This window comes from Hypomesus transpacificus, chromosome 11 (genome assembly GCF_021917145.1).
Source record: "Hypomesus transpacificus isolate Combined female chromosome 11, fHypTra1, whole genome shotgun sequence".
Taxonomy (NCBI): domain Eukaryota; kingdom Metazoa; phylum Chordata; class Actinopteri; order Osmeriformes; family Osmeridae; genus Hypomesus; species Hypomesus transpacificus.
Genome location: NC_061070.1, coordinates 9,861,081 through 9,887,579, shown reverse-complemented (window position 1 = coordinate 9,887,579; position 26,499 = coordinate 9,861,081). Strand labels below are relative to the sequence as shown.

Sequence of the window (26,499 nt, the reverse complement as noted above, 5' to 3'; positions counted from 1 at the left end):
GAGGCGACAAGCTCGCTGAAGCCTTCGAGAGTAGAAGAGCCATCTTCCCGACCGGAGAGAGTGGGGCAGAGGGGGATTGTTGAGATAATTTTGGGGGGAGCCCAGTGTTGCTGGAAGGCTTAAAGACGTTGCTTTAGGTCGGTAGGACAACCGGATTTTATGTCAGGGAAACAAAATTGGCTATTCGTTATTTCCGGGCGACAACTCTTCGGAAGCCGTATGGCCGGGGCTCAAGCGAGAGCTCTACTGGAAAATACAAAGGAAATACATTCGAGTGAAGGTATTATTAGCACAGGTTTGCAAACGAACAAATGCATAACAACCAGAGCACCATAGCTGAAGACTTATTCGAGTAAGTGGCGTGTAAAACATCAAGTTTGAAGAGTGGGTAGATATTTAAAGATGTCACTGTAAACAAACAACAAACCCCTTGTTGGAGCGACTGCTGTGAAGCTTTGACTCGGATTAGTACCAAGGGTATCCAAACACGGCTACCAGTCAGTTTATATCTAATAACTATCATTTAGTCAGCCTTAGACGTTAAAAGAAAATCATTTAATGACATTTGTGGCCGATGACAATCGATATCCATCTATTTAAAAAGCTGTTTGTTAGTTTAGCAAGCTAGCTAGCTTCATCACTGGTTGTCAATGCAAGATTAGCTTGCTTGCTGGCTAACTAGTTAGCATTGGCCAGTTAGTCAGCTAATGCATGTAGGTAGATGAGAAGTATATGTCGAACAAAGGGAGGAAGATTGCTAGCAGGAATATGAGCTGTATTTAGATTTTTTTCCACACACTGTTAGGGTGTTTTCAGTCAATGTAAAATATAGATAAAAAAGAACACAGTTGGCTTGCTACCTATTAGAACACACTGTACGGGCTGTTGTCTCGAGATGTGGGGCTGTGGGTTCCACAGCTGAGTGGTCAAGAACAGACGGCGGGCGTAGGAATGGAGGAAATCAAGTTGATGGCATTGAGTAGATTTGATTTTAGAAGTAGCTAGCTAGTTGTCATTCATTGCATTGACTGTTTGCCCATATGTAGAAATTCACAAACAAATGTATTGCTGAAACATGGGCCGAAACATAAACCTATAAACGTTTCTCCACTCAGCAGCCATGGGCACTTTCTTGTGAGTGGGGGGTTGTCTCTTGGATACACAAGGAAAAGTGTCTTCTGAGTCCAACTCGAGTTTGCGTTCTACTTTTAAAGGCACAAATAACCAACTACCCGATGGCATGCACACCTTGACTCAGATACATGGCTGACGATCACCCTACAGCTTTAGTTTTTTTTTGTCATTTAAACATCGAATGTTCATTCCACTTTTTGAGTCGGTAGCCTGCCGGTATTAAAAAAGGTTATGCTGGGATATGTCAGACATATATTTTAACCAAGTAGCTAGCCTTCAAGAACAGATTACAGATCGCTTTCAGCAGTGTTTTGGTTTCGGCCACCCCTCCCCCAACGTTTACTAGAGACTAGAAGTTGTGTTTCGCATCTGCTCGCTGTCAGTTCAGGACAAAATTAGCCATTTTCCTGCCTTTTTTAAGAGACGCCTTGGCCCCTTGTAGCTCCTCAATCTTGACTTCTGAAAAGTGGATGTAATGGAACTAATGTTCGCCGAGTGGGAAGACGGGGAAAGGTTCTCCTTCGAAGATTCTGACCGGTTTGAAGAGGATTCGCTCTGCTCCTTCATATCCGAGGCAGAGAGCCTGTGTCAAAACTGGAGGGGATGGAGGAAACAATCTGCGGGTCCTAATTCACCAACAGTAAAAATCAAAGGTAAATATTACATACACACACACACAGAGACTCTATCCGTTGTTCCACTTGAATTTACCCAAAAGGGGCCCCTTGATACGTGTGATGCAAAAAGTTGTGATGGCCAACAGATGTTCTGTCATTTCTAAAGTAGCCTACCTGAGAAGTATCCAGATCATATGAAAGTCCGTGTTCAACTAACCAATTAAGTTATATCGTATCACATAACTATATAAATGTGTTGCATCTGTGACATAAAGTCAGGGTAAAATGTATTGCTCTTCATGTTGACAAAATGTTGCTGTCAAAACCATCCTAGAGCTCCCAGGGAGCAGCCTGCTTTCTGAAACGGTTTGTTGTCAGTACACAACAGGTCATGCTATTCTGCAGACTATTTTCTAGATAGGCCTCTGAACTCAGAACATTGTGCCAAGAAGAGGGCAGGTGCTGCTGCACATGTCACCGATTCTCCATTAGATTTATTGGCAGGGATGTCACTGATGTACACATTAGTTTATTGGCAGCAAAGCAAATCTTCCATTCTTTGACCAATGACACTTTTCGAATCATACCATGGATTAATCGACTTTCACCAAACTCAAAATGTAAGGTTTCTTAATGATGATCCCCCTTGTACTTCATAATGATTTCACAATTTGCCTGGCAAATACGTTTGACAATGATTTCAGTCCAGGTGAGGTTTGGTTTGTGCTCTCTCGCTATCTCGCTCTCTCTCTCTCTCTCTCTCTCTCTTTATTTTTCTTTGTCTCTTTCTTTCTCTGTGTGTGTATGGTGGGGGGGGGGGGGGCTGCTTCAAGGAAGAGGTTTGGTCCACCCAGGTTGGCTTTACAAGCAAAGGCGGACTGGGGAGTTATTGGCAACTAAGCTGGCGGAGGCGGGGGGGGGGGGGGGAGAGAGCAGTTTATTATGAGTTTGGAGAGGGGCTCCTCGGTAGGGGAGGCTGTGTGTATTATGAGTTTGGAGAGGGGCTCCTCGGTAGGGGAGGCTGTGTGTGTCGGTAGTGTTTGGGTAGAAGACGCGGTGGGGGTTGGGAGGAGCACAGTCAGCTGTGGGCTGTATGAAGGGCTTTGTCTTTGTCCCAGGTCACCAGCGAGGCCTACTTCAGGCCCGGGGGTTGTGGTTTAGCAATCTAAAATAAACCCCCCTATTTTATGATTTTGCATGCTGCTGCTGCAACTTTGATTTCAAACACCCAAATCCCCACACATGCACCGAATGATTTAAAGACACAAAATATTTAATTTCCCCTCCTCGATGACAATTGGTGTCGGTGGCTCAGTGCTGAATGGTATAGAAGCTGTTAGATACAGGGTAGATTAGCCACCTGTAGATTCTGTTTATTAAGTAGGGTAATAAATTGTAGCCGGTCTGGCTACAATGGAACAGCTGTTTGAATGTGTGCGTGCCCCCCCCCCCCCCCCCTCTCATGCTGCCGTCTGATTGGTCAGTTAGAAGTTAAGTCTCCAGAAAGCGATCAGTGACTGGCTGGCAACATGAACTCTGTAAGACCCTGTTACTAGCTGCCACCCCCTGCTCTCTTTTCCACTCTCACTCTCTCTTGCTATCTCTCTCTTTCGTCTTTCACTCTCTATTTCGCTTTTCAGTCTATACTGTTGCAGGCAGCAACATGGACACGGGGGCAGATCACAGAGGCTGGTCATGATTGGTTAGATCTCCACAGTTTGTAGAATGAGTAAAAAAAACAGGAAGAAAAAAAGATGCTGCATCACAATCTGTTGCTATAGAACTAACTATAGAAGCAAGTGGCAAAAGTAAGCTTGAATAAAAATACGGGCCAAACGTTTCATCTTCCTTTATTTCCAGTTTTCCGCACAAACGTTTGTGTCGCACAAGTTCTGTAAACATTGCAATGCGCTGAATTGGTAAACACAATTCCCGCTCCAAGAATACGCCTACTGGGAGGCATCAAGAGGCATCAAGTTTGAAATGCCAGTGTGTAAGGTAACGCTCGGTGGAATAGGCACCAGGTCGTTGTGATGTTGTTTACCAGCCCAACATCTTGCTTGGCCGGAGGGCTGATCTAGGCGCAGTAATCATCCTTATCACAGGACTGAGAAGCACTTGTCATCCCAGGGACAAGCTGGGAGTTGTGAGAAGGGCTGCTGTGAGCGAGAGGAGATGTGAGGAGGCTGTTAGCGTGAAGGCAGCCTGACGGTTGTGGCAGTAGAAGTCTACCATTGAGCCTGGGCCCCTGGCCTTAAATGATCCCTGTAAATGAACTTCATTGTCTCGTTCACATATCTGACATGCATATCGATATTCAGTAGACACGGATTATATAATAAATAAAACATGCCATCTTAATTTTGAGGACAGTTTATTTATCCAACTCTAGCTCTTGATCTACTTAAATAGCTCACCATCAATTATTGAAAAACGAATCTACCTGTGGCAAAAAAAAGTCAAGTGTTTGCTTCAATTTAGCATCAACCCCTAAAATATGGATCCTACGTTTAGGAAGGCGATGGCTGGGAGGATTACATCGGGGTTGCCTCATAGATCTTCGTCTCCCTGATGAATTAGACTGCCAGACTGAGCTGCAAATGATAGTTTTTTTTATGCCTCTCCTTTTTGGGCCAAAACTGGGTGCACATTTGTTTTGTTTATTATTCCACCATCTGACCAAGTGCCACTTTGTATTTTATATTAATGTACCACTTGTTTTCTGAGATAAGATCACCTGTTATTTCTCTGCTGTTTTGTGTAAACTCAGCTATCTGTTAGTCTCAGGGTTATTGTATGTTTAGGTGGGGGGGTTATTTGAGGGAGCCATTGTCATAGAGCTGCTAACTCCAGCATGCAGTGAGTGCACATTCTCTGTGTGTGTGTGTGTGTGTGGGTTCAGGACCTCTCAGGAAACACAAACCCTTCCTGGGCTCACACACAGTCTTGCCTGCTTGGCAGCTGTCCTACTTTCATAACACGGCTGAGAACTGAGCTCGAAGTCACGAAATAACACCGAAACTTGTACAACACCATCCTAAATAGGCTTTATCATAAACATGTTACTGCAAACTTCCTCTTTTGGGGTTATTTAGGCCGGAATTGAAGAGCTTGCATTAAGAATGCAGACATTTCTGGTGTTGTTGCACCGTGCCAAGCCACACAACGCTCACATTGGGTTTGTCAGTGTGTCAAAACAGCCCCCACCCCTGTCCTCCACAGGTTTACCATGGCTCCTAACCATCTGAACCACATCCATCCCAGTACATGATGGTATTATTCAGACTGCCTGCGCTCGTCTTTATATGGGCGATGGCAAAGGGAAGGCCTTAGGTGGGGGGGGGGGGGGATTGTCAGGAAAGTGAGCCCCAAATCCCCCTCCCCCCACAGCCGACCAATGTGTTCTTAATAAGGGGCCAGCGAATTGCCAACTCTGCACTTTTCTCGGCAGGCTTTCACTCTCGCCTGCCGTCTTTTGCTCTCCCCAATTTTCCACGAAAGCCTTGTTACATGTACACCCTTTCCATTGGGTCAGATGAATCCTTTCCTCTTCTCCCCTCTGCTCTCCAAGATGGGCAAGTGATCCCCCTGGTGGAGCTGTCTGCCAAGCAGGTGGCGTTCCACATCCCCTTTGAGGTGGTGGAGAAGGTCTACCCTCCTGTCCCAGAGCAGCTGCAGCTACGCATCGCTTACTGGAGCTTCCCCGAGAATGAGGAGGACATCAGGTAGACGCTTGGTGCAACACGCACACACACACGCACTACACCAAACATCAGCTAGAAACAGATGGCCTTCAAAGATAAAACAGCCTTCATCCACACATTGCTCTCTTTCCATATGCTCTCCCTCCCTCCCTCCCCCCTTTGTCCCCTGACCCTCTCCTGTCTGTTTCTCTCCCCATCCCTCTGGTTTCTCCTTCCTTCGGTCCGCAGGCTCTACTCCTGCTTAGCCAACGGCAGCCCTGATGAGTTCCAGCGTGGGGAGCAGCTGTACCGGATCCGAGCTGTTAAAGACCCTCTGCAGATAGGTGAGCAGGAGACACACGTAGACACATGCACACATCAGATTGGTGAGCAGTGGGCTGAAGACAAGACAACCACAAGCAAAACCCTGTTAAAACTGAGATCCCGAAAACGGATACAGCCGTTAGGAAGACCCCCTCATTATGCCGTCTTTGTTTGTGTACACAGAACCAAACAAAGCCGGCGTAATTCCGCCCCGTGTGAGATTTCAGATGGCATGCTGTTTTTCCAGAATCAGAGGCGTGACGTCAGTGTCGGTGTCTAGTGTGTGCAGTCCCACCATGACGGCTCTGCCTTTTACACAGACGTCGATTCGGCTCTGTGATTGTCTCCGCTGCCGGCTTAATGCCGTTACAACAATGACCCCCCGTTCCGTGTTTGTACCTTCTAGACAGAATGGCACAATGGAGCGTCTTTCCTACCTGGGAACAGCCTGTGTAAAAGGAGTGACAGGGTCACCATCACATCTTTTGGCTGACCATCTTTTCAACCAACACTTGTCACTCCACCACCAGTTTAAACCAGCTGTCTCCCAACCACTGTCCTCTGGGTTCTCTATGACGACAGTAATGGAACATGTCTCCTAGCTCATCTCCTACCAGATGCTGAGCTGGTTCACCTCAGTGGTTGCAGTGAGTCCATTAGGCATCGTGCATTTGATCCGCCCATCATCCCAGATGACTGGATTATCTCCCGAGTCACCAGGATTACAGCTGCTCTAATGGCCCAGAAGGAGCCTCACACACTGTTTGAATACTCTGCACATGTAACCATCCCTTACTCCCATCCTCTGAGATAGGACTGCTGCTATCTGTGACAACTATGCAGATAAGCTCATGTGTTCGATTCAGACAGGGCCGGTCAGAGAACAGTTTGTGGAGAGGAGAGAAGGAAAGGCATTTTTGTAAAAAAAAAAAAAAAGGTTATTTCAGACGTGTTCATCTTGCATTCAGCCTGATGCAAGACCCCCTTGTCCACTGGGAAAGCCTTAATATTGGCTCACTAATCAGAGCTTTTAAAAAAGTCTGCAATCACAGTCTAGTGATGTCACGTCCATCCAATTTTTGGAACAGTGGACCAGTAGCCCATCTAGGAATATTGTCAGCAAACGGCCGAATCCTCCCTGTTCGAAACCGGTTTCCATATTAAAACAATGAAAAGCTTTACCTCAGACCTTCTGCCACTTCCGCAAGGGTTTTCTCACAGTATCCCAGCATACAGATAGTCTCTCATTGTTTTCCTCTGCACTGGGAATTTCTGTGAGATATGATGTCCAATGTATTAGACTTCACTGTGAGGTAATGGAAACCCTCTTTCTCCCAGTGGAAGGGCCAGGCTGAGGGAAGTAGGTTAAAGTGTGTGTGTGAGCCAGGGGTTATGATTGCTAGGTAAAAAAGAGCACGGACTTGTGCCCTTCTCCTCCTCCTCGTTCTCTCTCCCCCCCACCCCCTCGTTCTCTTTCCCTCCTTTTCTCGTTCCCTTAACCTCTTCGCGTCCCCTCTTTTTGTGCCTCCTCTCCCTCTCTCTCTGTCCTGCGCTGTGTTGACTTTCCAGGAGAATGCTGGCAGGCGTCCAGCGGGTAAAAGCTTTTGGCCGGCTCCCTCTCCACTCCTAACCCTTCTTTCAAGTCCTCTTCCTCGTTCATTGATTCGATGATTCTCTCCCCCCCCCCCCCCCCCCCCCCCCCTCTAGCCTGTAGCTGTCTTCCTGTGTATCTCCCTGTTCCCTCCTTTATTGGCATTCCTTCATTCATCCTCCGCTCCTGCCTCTTTTTCTTCTTCGCTCTGTGTGAATGGAAATAAAACTGCCTTTCATTTCCTGTCTGGCAGAGCAGGATGAAGCGGTATTAAGACCCTGGCTCGGCCTGACCTTTGTCACTTAGCAGCTGGCTCACCATCGCAGTGGGAGACTTTGGTGCCCTTTGGCCCAAAGCTGTATTTCTCGTTCCAAGTTTTTCAGTGTGTCAGCTAGGCAGATGCACCTTTTCAGGGATCGTTTGTGCTTTATGCATCACTCACTCCTTTTCTCTCCTCTTTCTCTGTCTCTCTCTCTCTCTCTCCCCCCCCCTCTCTCTCTCCTCTTGCAGGTTTCCACCTCAGTGCCACTGTTGTGTCGCCCCAGGCCGGCCAATCAAAAGGGGCCTACAACGTGGCGGTCATGTTCGACCGCTGCCGCATCACTTCCTGTAGCTGCACCTGTGGCGCCGGGGCCAAGTGGTGCGCCCATGTGGTGGCCCTCTGTCTCTTCAGGATTCACAACGTGAGTGTGTGTGTGTGTACGTGTGTAGATGAATGCCCAACCCTGTGAGTGTAATTGTGTGCCACTATGTGAGTCGAGTTGGACTGCCAGAACGAGGGGGAAAAACAACAGTGTGTGCTGGAACCAGAGACATTGGAAACGGACAGGATAAACGTGGGGGCCATAGAGAAGTGTGGGGGTTCCCCTCTGGATCCAGGTCATGTGCTGCAGACCGCTCAGGCGTGTGTGTGTGTCTGTGTGTGTGTGTGTGTGTGTGTGGGAGGCTCTGATTAGCCTGTGTCTATGGGTGGAGGACTGTCCCTGCTTTCTTCTGATATCACTGTGTAGGTGGGCCTTACTGCAGCAGTTGTGTGTGTAAAAGAGCTTAAGGATCACACGGTCAGTCCTGTGTTCCACTTGATACGGCTAAGTTGACCAGGTCTGACTTGCTTCGAACTTCTTCTTCTACGCCAACTGTTGAAGTAGCTCTCTTTGGAAGAGAGCCTCGGGCCGTGCAACAGCCCTGCTGTGAGGGTCTTATCTCACACTTCGTCAGACGCGCGCAACTGTACAGATGCTGTAACTGTAAGGCGGACACGCACACTATCAGACACATGCACACGGTCTCGCTCGCTCTTGCTCTCTCGCTTTGTGTCTCCCGCGCAACCACAAAAACACACCATCGTTCTTTCTGTCTTTCTCACACACTATCAAACGCATGCACACAGTCTGTCTCTCTCTCACACACACACACACACACACACACACCCACACTATCAAACACATGTACATAGTCTCTCTCTCTCTCTGTCTCTCTGTCTCTCTCTCTCTCTCTGTCTCTCTCTCAGCCACAGGCCTGTTTTCACAGCTATTCTGTGACCTTTTTATGAGGCTCATTAGAGGCTGATGGTGCCGAATGAGGAGCATTAGTCATTCTCGCCTCCCAGGTCCTCATATAGATCCATTATTGCTGCCACCAGCCCTGCCTCAGTCACTCATCTCTGGGTGAGGGATATGGACGCATGTCACCTCCAGGTGACGAGGCCCTCCTCGAGGCCGCCTCAGGAACCCTCCGCTCATGGAGGGGGGGGGGACACACACGCACGGGCCTTGATATTTTGACGTGAACCTCGTCATTTAGAAATGCCTTGGTGCCACAGGGGAGTTGTGAGGCGACAGGTTAGCTCCCGCAAATAGTGCACACACTGTTTGATGTTCAGGCCCAACCCGCGTGCAGGACGGCCGACTGTTGGACAATGCTATCAGCAACTTGTACAGCAACGAGTGAGTCAGTGGTTGCTAAGGCTAAAAGTGGGATCCTTGCCGGTTCCATTTTACGATCCAAATAAACCCAGTTTCAGCTGCTTGGTCCGCACCTCCTGAAATAATTGCGAGTAGGAGAGCGGAGTCCTCACAGTGTTTCAGAATATAGCAGTGGCCTTTAAAGGGCTCTGTGTGGTTTTCACAGGAACCTACCAGTGCGTGTGTGTCTTCACACCAAACCCACTGTCTGCCCGCCTTCTCCCTCCTCCTCTGTGCTCTCTCACTGGATTGAGGAGCTGCAGAGTAGACACACACACACACACACAAACATCTGAGGGAGGCCTGCAAAACAGCAAATGCTGGTTTAATGTAATCTCAACGGACGGAATACTGAAAAAGTGTGTCTCACTGAGGGGCGTGTGTCAACGCACGCGTGCGTACATGCTGCTGATATAATCCTATTAAAGAGCATGAAATGTTCTTAAAGGGGGTATTAGAGCCTGGGCATGCAGGTTCCCTCATCATCCCCCTCCTCTCCTCCTCCGTTCCTTTTCCATTATGTCCCATCCAGCCTCTCATTCCCATCTCAACAGTTTTTGAAAAGCCGCCGCTCAACCATTAGCACACTTACCGCCGCCCTTTCGTTCTTTGCGGGTCTCTCCCGTCTAGCTTTTCCCCCTCTCTCTCTCCGTCCACTCTCTCTCCGTCCACTCTCTCTCCGTCCACTCTCTCGCCGTCCCCTGCTCTTCATCCGTCCCCTCCCTCCGTCCACCCTTCCCTCGGCCTCCCTCCGTTTTCCTCCTCCCGTGAACGCGCGCGGCTTCTTCTTTGACGTGAGATGGGAGGGGGCGGCTGTTGGGCCTTTCCGGGGGGGGGGGGCATTCCACATTCTCTTTCACCAGCTTCTGGGGCTCCAAACCTTCATCATCAAACCCTGGCCCTCTCAGCGTCATGCATTATTTATCGGGCATAGTCCACCAATTAGCAAATGAGCGAAGGCTCCTTGCCGTAGCGTTGGGCTTTGAGGGATCCGGCAGATAGCTTTGCCATTGGCACGCTTGCGTGCACACCAACGCATGCACACGCACACACAGACACGCTCTTCTTTCGGAAAGGTTTTCACAAGGCTGCACCGTCGAGAGTCGGTTTCTAGGTGGCGTTATCAAAGTATGACTGTGGGAGTTGAGCTGTGGTGTGCTTTGGTTGGTGGGCCGAGTAGAGTTCTCAGTTTCAGATGAAGTTGAAAGGTTTCGATGCCGCCACATAACAGACGCTAAGCATCCCCCCTCCTTCTCCCCCCCCCCAGGCATCTGCGGTGTGCCTGCGTGCCCCCGTGTCTGAGTCGCTGTCTCGGCTGCAGAGGGACCAGCTGCAGAAGTTCGCCCAGTACCTCATCAGTGAGCTTCCTCAGCAGGTGAGACCTCGGTCCGTTACCGCGCGTCTCTCTCGGAGGTGACCCCATTTCAGTCACACCCCCCCCCCCCCCACCTAGCTGCCAGCCCTCCGATGGAACACTTATCAGGCCAGGAGCTTGTTAGAACTCTGGCCTCAGTAGGTTGCTTCAATTTCCATGAATTCAGTCAAAATCGGATAAGAAAAATATGAATCCCTTGGAGCCATTTTTGAAATGAGACAGTCACACACAGACTTTTTAAGATATATTTTTGAGGGTATTTCTGCTTGATTGGGAGAGAGCGTGTAGATCAGGGGTGGGCCATCCTGGTCCTCTGGTGCCCCTGTCCTGCATGTTTCAGATGTTTCCCTGCTCCAGCACACCTGTTTGAAATGAATGGGTCGTTATCAAGCTCTGTGGAAGCCGGGTAATGACCATTCATTTGAATCGGGTGCGCTGGAGCAGAGAAACATCTAAAACATGCAAGACAGTGGCACCTGAGGACCAGGGTTGCCCACCCCTGGTGTAGAGTGACAGGAAATCCAAGAGAGAGAGAGGACCCGCAGGAAAGGCCTGGGCTGGAATCGAACCCAGGCCCCAGTGGTAAGGCCTCAGTCAACATGGTACACGCCCATAACCATTGAGCCAATCAGGACATCCCCCATCTTGTCCAGGGTTAAGGCCTCCGTAGCTCCCCATGGACAATTGGGTAGGACCCGAGGGGAAAGAGAATGCTGTGTTTTAACTTTTTGGAAGCTAACTAGCTACTAGCTTTACAGCGACATAAGCTCCCTACAAGCCTGTTAACTGGCCCAGCATCAATACTCCCTTTGTGTGGACCCTGTTCTCCAGAGATAAAGACCTCACAGTGGCACCATTGTCTGCTTACGGGTCCCACTCACTGGTGCGCTGCTGGTCAGTCTAATATTACTCAGCTGTAAGGGCAACTGTGTGTCCTGGCTGTAATCAGAGCTGTGATGTTGAAACCCAGAGTCGAGCTCTGTTCTCCAATCGGGAGGCGGCGTACCGGAAGGGGGGGAGGGGGACCGGCCGAGCGGAGGGACAGCGCGGCGGCGGCGTGGTGGTAACGCGGTGTGATCCTGCTTTTCAGATCTTGCCTACGGCCCAGCGGCTCCTGGACGAGCTGCTGTCGTCCCAGTCCACGGCCATCAACACCGTGTGCGGCGCTCCAGGTAGGGACGCTGCTGCGCCACCCCTGTTTGTCCAGCGGGGGGCAGCGTGGCTCTCTGTCTCCACTCTGTGGATCCTTTTTCTCCTCCTTGTCTCGCACACCGGACGAGGTCACACCTTTCCCCAAAGAAGAGATGCGGTTTTCCATTTCAAGATTCTGAAATGATACTGAAACCGAACGACGGGATGGACGGTGGCTTCAAGCGGGAACACGTTCCCCCCTCACCCTCTCCTCAAACTCTCCCCCCCCCCCCCCCCCCTCCCGTCTCTCTCCTGTGTGCAGACCCCACCGCCGGCCCCTCCGCCTCCGACCAGAGCACCTGGTACCTGGACGAGTCCACTCTCAGCGACAACATCAAGAAGACCCTGCACAAGTTCTGCGGACCCTCTCCTGTGGTCTTCAGGTGAGGCGTCCGAGACGGCGGCAGACACGGGCGGAACGCTAAGACGGTGGGAGGATATCGGCGTTTACTTCCTCACCGCGAATTGGAGGGGTTGACTTTTTGGGGTATTTGCCGTCTGACTGGCGAAAATCTCTTAGTACTCGTCAGTCTGGAGTCACCAAAGGTCTTCGTCCGGTGTCTGTCTTCAAATGCTTTGTGGTTAACTGCGTGTGTCGCCTGTTAATGTATTCTTGTTTTGCTGGAACCTTCCAGTCTGATGTGAATCATAAGAAGGGTCTCAACTTTGACATCTCTCTCTCTCTCGTGTGTGTCGGTGGGTCTCTCTCTCTCCTCCACCCCAGCGATGTCAACTCCATGTACCTGTCCTCCACGGAGCCCCCTGCAGCGGCTGAGTGGGCCTGTCTGCTGCGGCCCCTGAGGGGGCGGGAGCCCGAGGGCATCTGGAACCTTCTGTCCATCGTCAGGGAGATGTTCAAGAGGAGGGACAGCAACGCCGCCCCCCTTCTGGAGATCCTCACCGAGCAATGTCTCACCTACGAACAGGTAACACACACACGCCCCGATACGCACCCCTCCTCACCCACGCGCGCTCCCAGTGTCCAGCATAGGTGACGCTGCTCCTCTCTCCTCAGATCATCGGCTGGTGGTACAGCGTGCGCACATCCGCCTCCCACAGCAGCGCCAGCGGGCACACGGGCCGCAGCAACGGGCAGTCGGAGGTGGCGGCGCATGCCTGTGCCAGCATGTGTGACGAGATGGTGGTGCTGTGGAGGCTGGCTGTGCTGGACCCCACCATGAGCCCCCAGAGGTCAGGCCTCGTTCCTGACCCCCCCCCCCCCCTCCCATCTCTGTGTCCCGCTCGACCTCTGCAGACGCTCCTGTTCAACCCCCCCCTCCGCGCTGCCTGATGGCTCAGCGGGACTTTTCCTTTTAAACTTTTTGTCCTCTATTTACCTGAACCCTGTGTGAACTCAAATGCTAATCTCAGTTTGCATCCTCCCTTTGTCTCTTGGGTTAGATTGGGGATTTCTTGGGCTCTGGGTTCGAATTCGACCCAGGCCCTGTGCTGCATGTCATTCTCTCTCTGTCTCTCTGTCTTTGTCTCTCTCTCCCAACATTTCCTGTCTCTCTGTGCCATCACTATACAAATAATAGAGAGCAATGTTCCAAAAATATAGATATATCTTCAAAGTATTGGACAATTGTTAGTCTTGATGGCTAATTGGGTTAGCTTGCAGTGCCCACCCCCCCCGATGTTGCGTGACACGGGTTAGTCTGCAGTCCCAACAGGCTGTTGACAGCCTGGGGCGGTTAAATCACACTCCATACACACCAGGCTAAATGACCGCTTTGTTATAGTCTGTGTTAAACACACTCGCGTAAAGGAAAATGTGGAGCGATGGGGTCTCCTTTGCAGAGAGAGAGAGAGAGAGAGAGAGAGAGAGAGAGAAAGAGAGAGAGAGAGAGTGTGGACGTGTGTATGCATGTTTCCGTCACGGTGACATGTTTGTTTAGCTTGGAGTCGTTTGTGTTTTGACCCGCGGCCCCCCCTCTGTCCCGCCTCCAGGCGCCTGGAGCTGGCCGCGCAGCTCAAGCAGTGGCACCTGAAGGTCATCGAGATCGTCAAGAGGGGGCAGCACCGCAAGTCCCTGGACAAGCTGTTCCAGGGCTTCAAGCCGGCGGTGGAGTCGTGCTACTTCAACTGGGAGGCCGCCTACCCCCTGCCGGGCATCACCTACTGCAGCGCCGACAAGAAGAGCGCCTCCTTCTGCTGGGCGCGAGCGGTGCAGCAGCAGAGGGGGGCCAAGGCCGGCCTGGAGCCCCCCGAACCCGGAGGAGGAGGAGGGAGGCCGGGGAGCTCCGAGGACTACAAAGGCAGGGGGAGTGGCTACTCGCCCCAGCAGGAAGTGGCGGTCCGCCCCAAGGAGACGGCCGCGAGCAAGCGGAAGGGGTTGTCGTCGGCGGGGGGCGGGCCGGGGGTGCTGGTGCGCCTGGCAGCGGGGGGCGGCGGCGGGGCGTCCCTGTCCGTGGAGGAGGGCGGCGTCGGCAAGGGCTCGTACAGGGCCGGGAGCTCGTCCTCCTCGGCCGGGGGGAAGGGCAAGCTGGCGCAGGGGGGCAAGGGGGCGTCCGGGGGAGGGGGGGGCGGCGGGGGAGGGGTCGGGGGGAAGCACGCCACGGTCAAGCGGCGCACCAGCAGCGAGGACAGCTCCCTGGAGCCCGACATGGCCGAGCTGAGCCTGGACGACGGGTCCAGCCTGGCGCTGGGGGCGGAGGCCAGCAACACCTTTGAGTTCATGCCGCCGCCGGCAGAAATGCTGCCCTCGCCCGGCCCGCTGCTCCGAGAGCCGCGCAAGTACGGCGGGGCGGGGAGCGCCGGCAAGGAGCGCCCGTTCGACCCCAAACGGGCCAACCACGTCGCCGCCGCCCCCCCCCGCCGCCTTCTCTCCGAAGGGGGCCGTGGTGGTGGTCGTCGCCGCCGACGCCACCGTTCTCGTGGAGAAGGAGGCGGAGCTCGAAGGCGACCCGGAGGAGGTCGCCGGCGAGGAGGCGCGCCCAGCCGGGGAAGCCCGACCCTCGGCCGCGCCCGCCGCCAACCCCGTGCCAATCGCTGCCAAGCCACCGAGGGGGCGGAGAGAGGGCGGGGCAGGAGGAGGAGGAGCTGTGGCCGCTCCGGCCAATCAGGTGCCGGAGGGTGCTGCGGGCGTGGCGGCGGCAGGGGGAGACCCCGTGGGAGAGGACGACTACCAGGCCTACTACCTGAGCGCGGCGTCAGAGGAGGGGCCGGACAGAGGGGTGCCGGAGAACAACCACGAGGAGGAGCCAGACATCTTCGCTGGGATCAAACCCCTGGAGCAGGAGGGCCGCATGGAGGTGAGGAGCCACAGGGGGGGTCGCTGGCCCAGTACTCACAGCTCTCTCTAGTGTTGGCTAGCTGCCTCCTCTGACGAGTCGCACTAGCGAGGCGGGCGACTCGATGTGACCCGTGTATCGTGTCCCAGGTGCTGTTTGCGTGCGCCGAGGCCCTCCATGCCCACGGCTACAGCAACGAGGCGTGCCGATTGGCCGTCGAACTGGCTGGAGACTTGCTGGCCAATCCTCCAGACTTGAAAGTGGAGCAGCCTCAGACAAAGGTAACCCCCTTCACCTCCTCCTTCCAGGAAGCACTTGAACCAGCTGCTTTCCTTGTCATGTCGACCTATAACGTCCTCTCCTTTTGTCTTTTTTTTTTTCTTCCCACCCTCCAGGGTAAGAAGAGCAAGGTGTCGACAAGCCGGCAGACCCAGGTGGCCACCAACACGCTGTCCAAGGCAGCCTTCCTGCTGACTGTGCTGAGCGAGAGGCTGGAGCTCCACAACCTGGCCTTCAGCACCGGCATGTTCTCTCTGGAGCTGCAGAGGCCCCCGGCCTCCACCAAGGCCCTGGAGGTCAGTGCTGCTGTTTTAACTCAACGGGGGTGGGTGGGTGTGTCTGGGGGGATATTTCTGGCGCCCACCCATCCTCACTCTCTCTCACACTTACTCTCCACTGTATCTGTCTGTCCTTCCCTCTGTCTCTCTGCCTCTCTCTCTTTTTCTCTCACACACACTTCTCTCTCTCTCTGTCTCTCTGTCTCTCTGTCTCTCTCTCTCACACTCACACTCACACTCACACTCACACTCACACTCACACTCACACTCTCACTCACTCACTCTGTATATGTCTGTTTCTCTTTGACTTAATCTCCTCTGTATATCTCCCTCCCTCCCTCCGTGAACCTCCAGGTGAAGCTGGCGTACCAGGAGTCTGAGGTGGTGTCCCTGCTGAAGAAGATCCCCCTGGGCCTGGTGGAGATGACCTCCATACGGGACCGAGGGGAGCAGCTCCGCGACGGCAACTTCTGCGACTACCGGCCCGTCCTGCCCCTCATGCTGGCCAGCTTCATCTTCGACGTGCTCTGCACCCCAGGTGAGGCCCACACGCGTGCCAGCAGGGACCCAACCACTCCTGTTGTTGTTGTTCAACTTACAGGCATGTTTCCACAGACAAACAGGCTCCATCTTTTTTTTTTTTTTTTTTTTTACTTAAATATTTATGAAATACACACACTTTTAACATGTGACCTTTTCTAACATGTAACGGTTATGCCAGTCAGACTCCTGGTGGTTTATAGTGCTCTCTCCTGTCGGTATATTGTTTGTGCAGTGGTGTCCCCAACTGGCTCCCGGCCTCCGAGCCGTAACCGCAACAACGAGATGCCAGGCGACGAGGAGCTGGGCTTCGAGGCGTCGGTGGCAGCGCTGGGTAAACGTCTTTCATTTCCCCGCGCCTCCCCCCGTTAACATTCGGTTCACCTCCTCTCGTTTTCCTCGGCAACCATCTCCGGTGCACTAACTTGAATATCCTCGGGCCGGTTTGTTTTGCTAAGCTTCAGCCGGCCTCTTTATCGTTAATTGGGCTAGGTCTTTGTTTTCCCTCTTGCTGTTGCTGTTATTACCTAAATGCCTGTTTGCTTTCACTTGACCCTGCACCCTCCCCTCGATCCCTTTTCTCTCTTCCTCCGCTCCCGTCGCTTCACTCCCCTTTGTCTTCTCTCTCCGTGCCAGGGATGAAGACCACGGTGAGCGAGGCGGAACACCCCCTGCTGTGTGAGGGCACCAGGAGAGAGAAGGGAGACCTGGCCCTGGCCCTCATGATCACCTACAAGGACGACCAGAGCAAGCTGAAGAAGGTAGCTCACCAGCTTCGGGGGAAAGAAGAGTCCCTTTTCGGTCCTAGAAGACTAGGCGTGTCTAGACGGCCTCCAGGCTGGGAGATCTTCACTGCTAGGGATATCGTTGACTAGCCCTAGCATCTCCCTCCCTCTCAACTCTCCTCCTCCATCCTCTCTCTCTGCCCTCCGTTCCCCAGATCCTGGACAAGCTGTTGAACCGGGAGAGCCAGACCCACAAGCCCCAGACCCTGAGCTCCTTCTACTCCAGCAAGCCTGCCGCCAGCAGCCAGCGAAGCCCCTCCAAGCACGCCGCGCACGGGGCCGGCGGCGGAGCCACCGGAGGGGGCGTCTCCAAACACGGGCCCACCTCCTCCTCCGCCGCCAACTCCAACGCTGTCAGCTCCTCCTCCTCGGTGCAGGCGGTGGCCAGCGGGGGCGTGGCGGGGCAGCAGACGGCGCTGGGGGGGGGAGCCGGCGTTCCGAACAGCACAGCGGCCGGCGAGGGCGTTGGCGAGGCGAGAGAGCAGGGTGAGTCGGGTGCCGGAATATTCGAAATGCATGACAAATATATGTGTAAATCGTGTTTACATTTGAAGGCCGTTCAACGTCACGATGACTTCCTGCCAAATCCATTCAACTTCATGTGCCATTCCCTTCTTTTCACGTGTCACCAGACTGCGCCCAGCCTGCGTCATGTGACCAGCAGAGTGAGGCGGCGCCCTTCAAGCCGGAGGGTACGGTGCCCAGCCGCCTGGCGCTAGGGGGGCGGGGCGCCTACAACCGCTGCTGGGGTTCTCCCGTCCGCCAGAAGAAGAAACACACAGGTGACCATGGCTACGCACCCCGCGTCCCATCATATCTAGTCTGTGAAGTCTGGCGGTGGAACCCAGTATGTGAAACAGGGTTCTTTTGGAGCCATATGTGGGGCAAAAGTGCAAAATTGCCCTGTGGGGAAATATTGAGATTTGACAACCGTGAGGGGACTCGGTGCTTAGCAACTGGCCCCGGCTTGGCCCCCCTAGTTGACATGGCTTAGAACCTCCCCTTAGGGAACTCCAGTATTCACCACTCAACCATGTCCTCCTCCACAAACGCTCTGTGTGGTCCCATAAGTAATAGGAGACGGGTGTTTGTGAGGCTCATCCCCCGTGTGTCTCCAGGTATGGCCAGCATCGACAGCAGCGCCCCGGAGACCACCTCCGACAGCTCGCCCACCCTCAGCCGACGCCCGCTCCGAGGGGGCTGGGCCGCAGCCTCCTGGGGGAGGGGCCAGGACAGCGACAGCATCAGCAGCTCCTCCTCCGATTCGCTGGGCTCCTCCTCCTCCAGCGGCTCCCGCAGGGCCGGGGGCGGGGCTAGGGCAAAGAGCACAGACACCAGCAGGTGAGTTAGTCCCGTCCGCTGTGGGGAAAAAAAATACAAATAAAAAAGGAAACATACATTAGGGATAGCTTTCTTTTTTCTTTTCTAAGACCTTCTTTCAGTGATGTGTGTGCGAATATATTAGTCATGTATAACTCCAGTGTTTGTCACCACAGTTGAGGGGTCATTAACTCCCAGTAATTGACGTCATGCAGCGCTGTGCCCATCCCCAGGTATAAAGGCCGTCGCCCAGAGTGCCACGCACCCCACGTCCCCAACCAGCCATCGGAGGCGGCGGCCCACTTCTACTTTGAGCTGGCCAAGACGGTGTTGATCAAGGCCGGCGGGAACAGCTCCACGTCCATCTTCACCCAGCCCTCGGCCAGCGGGGGCCACCAGGGGCCCCACCGCAACCTGCACCTGTGTGCCTTCGAGATCGGCCTGTACGCCCTGGGCCTGCACAACTTTGTCTCTCCCAACTGGCTGTCACGCACCTACTCCTCCCACGTGTCCTGGATCACCGGTGAGGGAGGGGGGGGAGGGTGGGGAGGCGGGGATGGAGGGGGGGGGGGGCAATAGAGATGAGAGCAGCGAGGGCTTTTAGACATTGTGGTACAGAGTGGATTCGAGTGGGTTGGCCCAGAATGGGGCCGCTGGTTGAAGTGGTTTCAAATTGTCTCCAATTCTCCCCCTTCGTTCTGTAGGCTTTTAAGGATTGCTCACTTCATACTACAGCGATACAAGGTGTATTTATGATGCTTCAAAGTAGCTAAAAGCTTTCTCCTTTCTCTCTGTCTCTCTACCTCTCTGTCTCTCTCTCTCTCTGTCTGTCTCTATGTCTCTCTCTCTGTCTGTCTCTATGTCTCTCTCCCCTCCAGGCCAGGCCATGGAGATTGGCAGTGCCGCTCTCAACATCCTGGTGGAGTGTTGGGACGGGCACCTCACCCCTCCCGAAGTGGCGTCCCTGGCAGACAGGGCGTCACGGGCACGTGACCCCAACATGGTGCGGGCAGCGGCGGAGCTGGCACTGAGCTGCCTGCCTCACGCCCACGCCCTCAACCCCAATGAGATCCAGAGGGCCCTGGTCCAGTGTAAAGAACAGGTACACACATCTACACAGTGGAAATACACACACCGTTTCTGTGCAGTTGTACGTTTCTAAACAAACGAACCCGCTCTAATAGAACCCGTTAACGAAACCATTTCTATGCGAGTTGTCTTAGTCCTTTTCTTTTCCCCCTTTCCGTTCTCTTCTCAACTTCCCTTTTCTCCTCTTTCCCTCCCTCCCTCCCTCCCTCCCTCCCTCCCTCCCTCCCTCCCTCCCTCCCTCCCTCCCTCCCTCCCTCCCTCCCTCCCTCCCTCCCCAGGACAACGTCATGCTGGAGAAGGCCTGCATGGCCGTGGAGGAGGCCGCCAAGGGGGGAGGCGTGTACCCCGAGGTGCTGTTCGAGGTGGCCCACCAGTGGTACTGGCTCTACGAGCAGACGGCGGGCGGGGGCTCGGGGGCCCAGCGCGAGGGGCCCGGCCGCTGCGGGGCCAACGGCGGCGCTGGCCGGAGGCCCCCGGAGACGGGCTGCGGCCTGCTGGACAACGGGGGGGCCATGGAGTCCTCGGGCGTGGCCACGGTGACGGCGTCCGTGACGGCGGCGGCGGTGGTGCCCGTCATCTCGGTGGGCTCCACCATCTACCAATCGCACGCGCTGCCCGGCTCGGCCATGGCCCACCCCCACGGCCAGGGGCTGCACCCCTACACCACTATCCAGGCCCACCTGCCCAGCGTGTGCACCCCGCAGTACCTGGGACACCCCCTCCAGCACGTTCCCCGACCCACTGTCTTCCCTGTGTCGGGGGCCGCCTACCCACAGGTAAGAGGACTGACTGGACACATGGGGGTGGGTGGAGGGTGGGGATGGAAAGGGATGGAACTTTTTTAGTTTGACCTTTTGTTTGCCAAGATACGTGAAGTGAAAAATGTGTTGCTGGGAGACCGGGGGGGTATTCCTAGAAAGCAGGTCGTGCGACATCACCGGGGGGCCAAGTTAACTCCCGACGTTGTAGCAACTTTGCCAGTAAGTTGCTGCAACATAGTGCGTCAGCTTGGGGAGTTAACTTACCTGGTTGTGTTGCCCAACCTGCTTTCTGGAACACACCCCAGGTCAACTAGGAACTTCATTGTGAAGCCCCACTCCCATGCAGTGAGTTTGTTGTCTAGTTCCAGGACTGCTTCGAGAGGTGGGGCTATCAAAGAGGACGACAGATGGTACAGCCCGACACTCCCTCTGTTCTCCCTTCACATGGTTCAGCCTTCCTTTTACAGTTTACATTTTGTATTTGGGTTTTGACTTCACCCTGCAGGTGGGTGAACAGGTGGAATTGAATTGTGAAGGTTGAGTTGGTGGAGAGGGATTCCTGTGAGAGATGTCAAGGCAATGCTGAAACTGTTTTTGAACCAACCGCTTGGATAGCTGCCAGACTCACCAGTATGCGGCAGGGTGTCTACAGTGTTTGACTTTCAAAGGATCCTATTTTTTTTTTTTTTTTTTTCTCTCCTGCGTAGCTCCAAATCAAGTGGAATTAGTAGGCATTATATCGAAAGACACTCAATAGCTGTGGAAGTAACTTAAGTGGATTGTAATTCTTCAAGGTTGCCAAGTTTGATGCTATCTCCTCAGGGCTGTGTATAGAAATCGATGAGTCTCTGTCCATCATTCATAACACGCACACATGCTCCATCGCTCTCCAACTCTCTCTCTCTCTCTCTCTCTCTCTCTCTCTCTCTCTGTCTCTGTCTCTGTCTCTGTCTGTCTCTCTCTCTCTCTCTCTCTCTCTGTCTGTCTCTGTCTCTCTCTGTCTCTGTCTCTCTCTCTCTCTCTCTCTCTCTCTCTCCCTCTCTGCTCAACCCCACACAGCCCCTCTCCCCTGACCCGCCGGTGGCATCGAAGAGCAGTGTCTAACTGATTTTAAGTGTGTCTGTGTGCCCTCCCAGGGAATGCACCCGGCCTTTATCGGTGCCCAGTACCCCTTCTCAGTGGCCACCGGCCCCCATCCGCCCATGGCGGCCACGGCCGTCACCTTCCCGGGCGTGCCCGTTCCGTCCATGACTCAGATCGCCGTCCACCCCTACCACACGGAGACGGGCCTCCCTCTGAGCACCACAGTAGCAGGTCAGTTCGCAAACGCGGCGGCGGTGGCGGCGTCTTTCCGCCATTCGCCGCATCCGGTTTGTTTGAATGTTTTCCGCGGCGCGGCGGGAGGTGAATGTGAGAGTTGTGTGTTTTTGGCCGTTTTCTTTTCATCGAGCGATGTCGCCGAAGACGATCACAGCCGTGTTGATATTCAGGAATAACGGCACAACCTTGAATGAGATTGCTTTTGTACAACAGTTTTACGAGCACCATTTATGAGTTCATAAAGCGACAACATATTATGATTGAGATTATTTCATCATTTACTTGGCAACACATAATAGTTCCGCTGCTCGGCTGGACTGTTGCCAAGCAACACATTTTTCCCAGCTCAAAAAGCGACTTGTTGCTATACCTTTATATAGATCTAGCCACAGGCCCGCTACTTTGTCAGTCACATTTATTTGTATGTTTTTTTTGTTATTCTTCAAGTTTGTTACAACGTAACTTTGCACAGATAACGGTCGTTAACGTAAGCAAAGTGAGACAAGCACAGTCCCAGTGCTGCTATCCCCAAACATCCGCACTCATGGAATGCCTCTTGTCCAGTCAAACGAATTGGTCAAAACTGTTGTATAATTGTATCAGCCAGCCTTTATTTAACATTTTTGTGTGTGTTTGTTTCTTTTAACTAGAAGGTTGTGTGAAACGTTTCGAAAGTGGCTGGTGTTTGACCTTTCTCCCTCTATGGCACTGTCCCTCTCAGGAGCCGCCTCTTTCTCCGCTCTCTACCCAGTAGGTGGTGTCCACTCAGGCTCCGCCATCCAGGCCATCCAGGGGGCCTCCCTCCCTGGCATGTCTTCCCAGCCCGCCGCATTGGTCAGCACCCCCTTCCCAGCTGAGGACGAGCAGCACAGCCAGCCAATCAGCCAACAGGGCCTGCACTACCTGCATTCAGCCTACAGAGTTGGTGAGGGGAAAACGGCTGCGTTGAATGACATGTTCGTCGTTGGTGGTTAAACGACCTTGGAAATTAAATGCAAAGTGCGACAAGTAAATGAAGGTTAAAAAAACGAAACACTTAGTAGTCGTTGGCTGCTCATCGACTTGGGAGGTTTTTGATGAGTAGAGTGTGTATTTTTGTGGTTGGTGCTGACTCCTGTCCTTGTCTGTAGGCATGCTGGCCTTGGAAATGCTGGGCAGGAGGGCTCACAACGACCACCCCAACAACTTCTCTCGCAGCCCCCCCTACACAGAGGACGTCAAGTGGCTCCTGGGCCTAGCTGCCCGACTAGGTGAGCTGGAGGGGGATTGGAGGACTAGGAGCTTGGCTGTGCTGGGGGGGGGGACTGGGAGCTTGGCTGTGCTGGGGGGGGGGGGGGGGGGGGGGGGGGGCTGGGAGCTTGGCTGTGCTGGGGGGGACGATGACAACTGGGAGCTTGGCTGGTCATAGGACAATGGAAGTGGAGGACTAGGGGTCCAGAGTAGTTGGTCTTAAAAAACAATTATGTGAAAAGGTTAGACCGCCTTTTTGTTTTTGACACCATGGGGCAGAGTGGTTTAGGCGGGGGGGGACGGGGGACGACATGGATGGGCCGAGGTGCTAGAGGTAAAGGCTTAGAAAAGGTATTATCCTTAGTACCTGCTTTCTTTATAATGCATGGTTAAAGTGAATGGCAATATGCCATTTAGAAATAAATCAAACTGCCGAAGTAGATGTGAAATCTTGATAAACCAGCTTTGCAGCCTCAGGTCTGAGCGGCTGTAACGGGAAACAGGATTGCCAGTTCCACGCAGGGGAAGGGCTCAAACTACCATTCATGTCTCCGTGCTCCTTCTGTGGACCGTCGGCACCCAACCAGACACTCGGAACGGAAACTCTCGTTGCAAATTTGTCGAGTTTCGTTCTGCCTTACGACAAGCACTACAGATTTAGTTGGCTTCCGTTTAGTGAATTCAGCCTTCGATTTTTCCTCTCCACCTCCCTCCCCCCCCAGGTGTGAACTACGTTTACCAGTTCTGTGTGGGCGCGGCCAAAGGCGTGCTCAGCCCCTTCGTGCTGCAGGAGATCATCATGGAGGCTCTGCAGAGGCTCAACCCCGCCCACATCCACGCCCACCTGCGGACGCCCGCCTTCCACCAGCTGGTGCAGCGATGTCAGCAAGCCTACCTTCAGGTAAACGCTACATGCTCGCACGCGCACGCCGTGCACACGGTGCCTGCTGAAGAGAAAGGTTGATGGGGATCGTGTGACGGGATCAGACGTGTGTGTGTGTGTGTGTGTGTGTGTGTGTGTGTGTGTGTGTGTGTGTGAGAGAAAGCATGGCATGAGGGAGTTTCATGGAGGACGAGGAGACGGCGATGCACACAGCTCTCAAGCAATGAACGGGTGGGACACTGCCAGCACATCCACTGAACAAAAAGATCTGCACCCAATCTCTCTCACATCCGCGCACACTCGCTCTCCCCCGAGCAGGCTCCGAGAAGTGGTTGGAGTCATTAACAGCCCGGATTGAATAGGAGCCTCCGTTGAGACACACGCACACACACCTTCAGGCCTGCCCTGGCATCAGCCAGACAGTATATCAGTATATCTCACACACCCCCACATACACACACTTCTCTCGCATTTGCGGTGCGTGCGCGGGCGCGCACGAGTGTGCATTTGTGCGGCCGCCATCTCCTTGAAGTCAGCTGACGCTATCAGCGTGACACAGGCTCTCCGCCCCACCGTCTCATCAGGAAGTTAATGAGATGAGGTATCTGGGGGCTGTAGTCAAGCGGAACGAGACCATGACTGACAGCAATATATTTCCCAAGTCACTGGAGGGGAAATGAATTCCATATGCCCAGTGTCCTCATGGATATCCTGTGATGTGTTCACTAACTGTCCTTATCTGAGAGTGCTCTTCCCTTCCCTCCTCCAGTTACAACAATCCTTCTCTGTCACCAGAATAAAGTACAGTTATCTGCAGAGATTAACACTGCAGATTTCAAATGTAGCGCTAGAATAAAATCGAATGTTTTCTGGGAATACATTTGATACAATTATGGATGGAATAGGCAAATGAGGAACATGTACGCTCCATGATGCCGATTTCCCGTGTAGCCATGTTGAGTGATGACATCACGGTTCCTTCACAGGGCAAAGCCTGGCCTTTTCTCCTTTTTTTTTTTTTTTTTTACAGCGAAACACTTAAGTTATGTGAGCAATTTCAACCACCCTGTACTCTCTAAATGGTTCCTATTAAAAACAAATGTACTCGACACCATTAAAGTACCAGATTTGTCCTAAGATTTGGAGAAAAAAAGAAGCAAATCCAAGTCCGCCCCCGAGAAGGCGAGATGATTAAATCATTTTAAATGAACACAGACAGGCCTGCGCTGGTTTCATGATATAAGGAGTATAAAGCAGCTTAAACGACTTAGTCAAGGCAACTCTGCAGGTGACAGGCCGTGCAGGGGTGAAGTGTCGACCATCCAGGGTCTTGGGGAGAGGGGGGGGGACGCCCTCTCTGCCACCAACGGATGATCCTTCTGTTGCCCTCCTGGCCTCTCAGCACACTGTGTACATGGGGTGGAAATAGAATGACTCTGTGACCCTTTGGCTCACTTTCTGTATCTCTCCATCTGTCGTCTCTCCCCCCTGCAGTACATCCACCACCGGCTGATCCACCTCACCCCGGCTGACTATGACGACTTTGTCAACATCATCCGCAGCGCCCGAGGGGCTTTCTGCCTGACCCCCGTGGGCATGATGCAGTTCAACGACGTGCTGCAGAACCTGAAGAGGGGCAAGCAGACCAAGGAACTGTGGCAGCGCATCTCCCTGGAGATGGCCACCTTCTCTCCGTGACTGGGACTAGGGGTGAGGGTGGGTTAGAACAAGCCCCGCCCACCTGCACCACCCACACCTCTGCAGCTTTGTCAGTCTGTCTGTCTCTCTCTTTCTCTCTCTCTCTGTCTTACTTACGGCTCTGTCCGGAACTTTCTCTTTCTATCTCCATCCCACTCCCCTCACCAGACGTCACATTTTCTTGTGTGTCCCTATAGACACACCCTACACAGAACACAGGCAGCACAATCAAATCCCTATTCTGCCCCCCTACTCACCTACCACATCTGTGTTCCTCCTGTTATGTTATGTTTTGTGTGTTTGTGTGTGTGTGTGTTTTGTGTGTGTGTGTGTGTGTGTGTGTGTGTGTGTGTGTGTGTGTGTGTGTGTGTGTGTGTGTGTGTGTGTGTGTGTGTGTGTGTGAGATGAAGGGATACAAAGTCTCTCTGTTCATGACTGAATAGCCTCCTTCCTTTTCTCATCCATCCGCGTCCATGTTTCTACATCACTTCCTGCGTGGTGTAATCCTTACCCCTTTTCATGTTTCATCTTCATCTCCAATTCGGGGAGGGGATCTGAGAAGAAGAAGAAAAAAAAACCTTGTTATTATTTGTTGATGTTGGTTGGTTCCTTCTTCGAAATGAAACCACTGAGTTGAGTCAGATTCATACTGCAACATTCCTCTGTCCTGGGGAGCCAGTGTCCCCACCCCTCACTATGAGTTTTAGCTATGTTGACAGTGTTTAAACAAGTAAAGAAACAAGAAAGTTTGTTTAAATGATTAAGAAAAAAAAAAAAAAAGTTTAATAAGAAAATGCTAAACCTGAGTACGGGTGAGGATTCTTCAGTGTTTTGTTTTATCTTTTTTGTTTTTGATATTTTGTATAGACATACGTGTATGCAGAGAGGAATTGGAATGAAAGAATATTATGTGAGGGTTGTGCGGATTCCTTTTTTCCAATCCAGGTGGTGGGCCCTGTGGGCTTGGGAACACAGGATTCTGGCTGGACCAAACTGCACTTAGGCCTTTGTGATAAGGCGCAATAGTGCTAGTGGGCTCCTCTGATTCTAACATCATCTAACATCAGAAGTACTAGAATCCCATTGTTATAGTTATGTGGATTTGACATGACTTGGCCTGTACTGGTATTCTGGAAGTCCATCAGTGTTTTATGGAGACCAGTGCCATATTCCTGTGTTTCAAACCCACACCTCCAACCAGGCT

The 26,499-nt window shown here is 53.0% G+C and overlaps 1 protein-coding gene across 1 annotated transcript; it reads left to right on the top strand.

Moving 5' to 3' along the window:
• Positions 1–26,081, top strand: zswim8 (zinc finger, SWIM-type containing 8). Its single transcript, XM_047030287.1, is given in 27 exon segments — positions 1–1,787; positions 5,323–5,476; positions 5,684–5,778; positions 7,860–8,032; positions 10,581–10,688; positions 11,779–11,860; positions 12,142–12,262; positions 12,604–12,805; positions 12,895–13,070; positions 13,830–14,691; positions 14,693–15,133; positions 15,262–15,393; positions 15,508–15,687; positions 16,024–16,207; positions 16,445–16,543; positions 16,846–16,970; positions 17,150–17,480; positions 17,627–17,776; positions 18,113–18,335; positions 18,548–18,837; positions 19,193–19,416; positions 19,682–20,179; positions 21,301–21,478; positions 22,206–22,409; positions 22,615–22,734; positions 23,437–23,615; positions 25,092–26,081. Coding segments are annotated over 27 exon segments (5,913 nt in total). The 5' UTR covers positions 1–1,609; the 3' UTR covers positions 25,296–26,081.
• The last annotated feature ends 418 nt before the right edge of the window (positions 26,082–26,499 follow it).